The sequence below is a fragment of the Lipotes vexillifer genome, unplaced genomic scaffold (genome assembly GCF_000442215.2).
Source record: "Lipotes vexillifer unplaced genomic scaffold, Lipotes_vexillifer_v1.1 scaffold591, whole genome shotgun sequence".
NCBI classification, from domain to species: Eukaryota; Metazoa; Chordata; class Mammalia; order Artiodactyla; family Lipotidae; genus Lipotes; species Lipotes vexillifer.
Genome location: NW_006791954.1, coordinates 2,978,616 through 2,983,281, shown reverse-complemented (window position 1 = coordinate 2,983,281; position 4,666 = coordinate 2,978,616). Strand labels below are relative to the sequence as shown.

Genomic DNA, 4,666 nt, shown 5'->3' with positions numbered 1-4,666 from the left:
TTCCGAAGGTGCCAGCGCAGCAGGCTGAGGTGCCAAGAGCCTGTTTGAATCCCTGCTCTGTGCTACCACTGCTCTGTGACCTTGACCCGGCCTCTTAATATAAACTCTGTCCTTCCACTTCCACACGTGTCTAGCGCCTTCCTCTGCCCTCCCAGGGCAGGGCTGGTGATGCTCAGGGCTCCCAGGCCACTTTGCAGGTCCCCAGCCTCTTCCTCCTCCTCCTCATCTTTCCCTCTGCTGCCTTCCCACCTCTCCTTTCCCCCCTTCCCTGATCCTTTTGGAAGGCAGTAGATAGCTCAGTGGTCAGTAGCCTCAACTTTGGAGTCCAGGAGATGGGAGCTCCCATTCCAGCAACTCCACTATTACTGGGCTTTCTGGCTTTGGTCAAGTGACTTAACCTCTGTAAGCTTCAGTTTTCTCATCTGTTCAGATGGAGATGATAAGAGTGGTAACACTGTAGGGTTGTTGTGAAGATTAAATTCTTAGCACAATGCCTGGCCCATAAGGGCTCATACAGATTATTTATGATTCTTTTCTCCCTGAGTCCTTCCCAAGTTCTGAGAGACTCAGACAGGATTTTCCCCCATAATTTAAGCAATGAAGAAGCACCCAAATGCAGCCACATCTGCTGCTGTTCACCTGACCCATCCTTCCCAGACAGCTGTGATGGTGGAAAATAGCACTCAGGTGTGGGCCAGGAAGCGGAATGTGTATTCAGGTGCATGTGTGCGACTCTTGGCTGTGTTGTGAAGTTGAGATTTTTTCCCACTGAATTGGCAGTGTTTTCTAATGTGAGTCATTCAGGTTGTTAGAGCATTTAGCAGCCTGGGCCTGCGCATCTTGAGGTGGGAAGAGACGAAGAGACACCTGATGAAGGGGGAGGTCCCACAGGGCCATGGGGCATCAGGAGGTCAGGTCCCCCCACCTTGCCCGGGGTCTCAGAGGTCGTTGCAAGGGCTGCCTGGAGCTCCAGGAGAACACAGGGTCAGAGCTGGAAGAGGGGCTGGGCATTTTGGGCTAGGGCCTTCTCCGTTCCATTTCCTCTTGCCCTGTTTTGCTGCGAGGAGGGTGCCAGAAGCTGGGCCGTGGAAACTGGGGTAGCTCCTGACATGGGGAAGGAGGCAAGCGGGGAGAGATGGGGCTTGGCAACTGAGTGTGGCAGGTGAGATCTCTAAGGCAGGGTGTGAAGGCGACAACCTGTATCTGTCACCTGAGATACAGCGGTGAAGGTGGACGGGCAGAGAAACTGTGGTTGCTCGGTCAGAGGGGATGTTCCATCAGTGCCCTGCCCAGGGCTCCCTCCTGCCCCCACCACTGAGGGGCTAGCACGATCCTCCAAAAGCCCCCAGTCTGAGTGGGGGAGACGCAGCTCCTGCCCTCAGATTGCCTCGGTTTGAAGAGGAGAGCCTCCCGCTGGGAAGTCCCCAATTTAATGTGGGACACAGACTGCCCTCCCAGTCTGATGAGGGCAATGCCATTTCTTCCCACAGACCCACGCTGAAGAAGAGGGTGGGGGAACACAGGACACACGACGGCTGAGATGTGGTGGGATAGAGGCTGCAGCACCTTGGCCAGGGCTCCCAAACCGACTCCCTCCTCTCTGCTCCTGTCCATCCCTGTCCACCATCAGACTGGTAGAGGGCACTCTCCCACCTTTAGAAGTGGGCTTGTCCCCCAGAATCCCAGCCTATTTGCAAGAATTTGGCTTTGGTCCAAATGGGTTAAAAATAGCTTTGTTGTGGGAGGGGCTCCCCCTTCCACCCAGCTCTGCCCCAGGATTAGGAAGAGAGTGCGAGAGAGCCCGCCAGTGAGTAGAGAGCGAGGGAGTTCAGTCATCATCTACTCTCTGCACCTCGGCTTTTCCTGCCCTCTGAAGCCCTAACCTCATGACTTCCCCTTCTTTTCTCCGGGGTCACACACACACACACACACACACACACACACACTCACACTCACCCTGTTCCTCACAACCATCACAGTGGTCTCACACCTCCCTTCATTCCCTCCCATTCACATACATCCTCTCTCACACGTCCATTACCATGGGATGAGGACAGGGCCCTCAGGGTCTGGAGAACTCCCTCCACCCTCCTCTCCTTGCTGCCCAGGGCCCTTCAGCTACTGGGGCAAGAGGGCCTCCCCTGTGAGGAAATCCCTCTGGACTGGCCAAGCCTCTGCCTGCCACTTCCCTCCAGCTCCAACTTCCACAAAGTTCCAGAGTCCCTTCTGGATTGAGGGGGCAAGATCTGAGGAAACAAAATCCCCTGCTTCCCAGGATTGGTCCAAGCCCAGATCAGAGATGAAAGCTGTGACCCAAGGCCATGGCAGAGCCTCATGTGACATCAGGACAGGCTCCCTGGAGGTGTGCAGGCTGGGGTGGGAGAGAGGGGAGGGGCAGTGCTGAGAATGATAACCTTCAGTGATTCTGGGTCACAGGGACCCAAAAAGAAAGGAAGAGAAAAGGAAGTGGTTGAAGTCTTTGCTAAGTCTGTTCCAGCTCCATGAGGGTGGGTGCCCAGGAGACCTGAGCATGAAGTGCAAGGAAAAAAAGGGAAGAGAGAAAAATGGATAGAGAGGCTCAATTCAATATTCACTTACTGAACAGCTCCTGGGTACCAGACCCTGGACAAGATGCTGGGAATACGAATACAGTGATATAGACCCCAACTTTGAGGAACTCCCAGTGAAGTTCCAGAACAAGGCAACTTTTGTTAGGTGCTTAATGCGAGTGGCGCCCCCTGGAGGTGTTCAGTGCACAACAGTTCCATGTAAAGGGTTCTCTGATGATCCTGGGAGTTGCAAGGCTGAATTGAGCTCAGAGGCAGCTTTGAGGTGGAAGCAAGAGCAGTGGACCTGGAAATAGGCAGACTTGGGTTCAAGTTTATCAGTTGGCACCTCTGCCAAGCTAGAAGGCCATGTCTTCACTTATGGAATGGGGCTCTTCATAGGCTGTGCAGCAGTGATCCCTAATCTTTCAAAGGTGAGGACTCCTCAGGCATCCCCTGCCCCCAATACACAGATTGCACTTAAACTATTACCATGAGCTCTTTGAGAAAATTCACAGGGACAAAACCTACTATAAATTCAGTGCAGCTTTTTGATGAATCTGTGTTTTACTTGTCACCACAGCTTCTGCACAGATTAGAAAAACATTCACACATACCTGTATGAGATGTGTTCAGGCCACAGACAATGCTCAGGGAATACACAATTTCAGGGATCCCTTAAAATCACTGAGCTCTCTATCCCCAGCCCATAGTCTTGGAACCACTGCCCTAGCCCAAGGTAAGGTTCAGGGTCGGGGGAGGGCTCCCTGGAAGAGGTTCCGTTTGAGGTGGCCCTTAAAGCCCAAGAGAATTTCTGCAGCGGGGCTCGTAGGGCCTGGGAGGGGATGGGAGGGCCAGATGCTGGGGCAGAGGCAGTTCTCCACAGCTGTGGCAGTAAACCCATTTCCCTTCTCCTCTCCCCCACTCCCTGCCCTCTGACCTCAGGGTCAGGGCAGGCTGGGGTCAAGCCTTGACCTGGGTGACTGGGTGTCCTTCAGGGTGAATTTGGCGCTGGCTTACACGGAGCTGACAGAGGAGCTGGGCCGGCTTCGGGAATTGAGTTCCCTGCAGGGGAGGATCTTGAGGACGCTGCTGCAGGAGCAGGCTCGGAGTGGCGGTGAGATGGGGCAGGGGAGGCCTGGAGCTGGACCCGGAAGGAGGGGATAGCTGTGGCCACCGTCCTGCGTCCGGGGACCACCCTTCACTTCCTTCCCCCGTGCCCAGGCCTTTTCCACTCCCGTTCGGAGGACAGTGGGTGGGCACTGGTCGCCGGCAAGGCCCTGTTTCCCCAGTTCTGACGTCTCTCCCCACCACCGTCCCCCTTCCCTTCTAGGCCAGAGGCACTCGCCGCTGTCGCAGCGCCACTCCCCGGCCCCCCAGTGTCCCTCGCACTCCCCGCCGGCCCGAGCGGCGCCCCCTTGCCCCCCGTGCCAGTCCCCCGTCCCCCAGCGCCGCTCTCCCGGGCCCCCCTGCCCTTCGCCCCAGCAGCGCCGCTCGCCGGCCTCGCCCTCCTGCCCGTCGCCCGTCCCGCAGCGCCGCTCGCCGGTGCCGCCGCCATGCCAGTCCCCCAGCCCGCAGTGCCGCTCCCCCGGGCCTCCCGCCTGCCCGGCCCCGCAGCCCCGGCCCCCACCACCCCCGCCGCCCGGGGAGAGGACACTGGCCGAGCGAGCCTACGCCAAGCCGCCCAGCCACCACGTGAAGGCCGGCTTCCAGGGCCGGCGCAGCTACTCGGAGATGGCGGAGGGCGCGGGCTACGCGGGCGCCTCCCCGCCCTGGCTGCAGGCCGAGGCGGCCACGCTGCCCAAGCCGCGGGCCTACGGCAGCGAGCTCTACGGCCCCGGCCGGCCCCTCAGCCCACGGCGCGCCTTCGAGGGCATCCGCCTGCGCTTCGAGAAGCAGCCGTCGGAGGAGGAGGAGTGGGCCGTCCCCGCCAGCCCGGCCAGCCCGGCCAGCCCGGAGGCTGGCGCCATCCGCTGCGCCTCGTTCTGCGCTGGCTTCCCCATCCCGGAGTCGCCCGCTGCCACCGCCTACACCCACGCCGAGCACGCGCAGTCCTGGCCGTCCATCCACGTGAGTGGGCACGTGCGCGGGCATGTGCGCACGTGCCTCAGACCCGGCTG

General features: G+C 58.9%; 1 protein-coding gene across 1 annotated transcript in view; it reads left to right on the top strand.

The window, feature by feature from the left end:
* The window catches only part of TBKBP1 (TBK1 binding protein 1), a 14,130-nt gene that overhangs the window by 8,351 nt on the left and 1,113 nt on the right, over positions 1-4,666 (top strand). The window contains exons 8-9 of the mRNA XM_007465133.1: positions 3,545-3,663; positions 3,880-4,616. Of these exons, the coding sequence (XP_007465195.1) occupies positions 3,545-3,663; positions 3,880-4,616 (856 nt within the window). The remainder of the gene's footprint in view (positions 1-3,544; positions 3,664-3,879; positions 4,617-4,666) is intronic.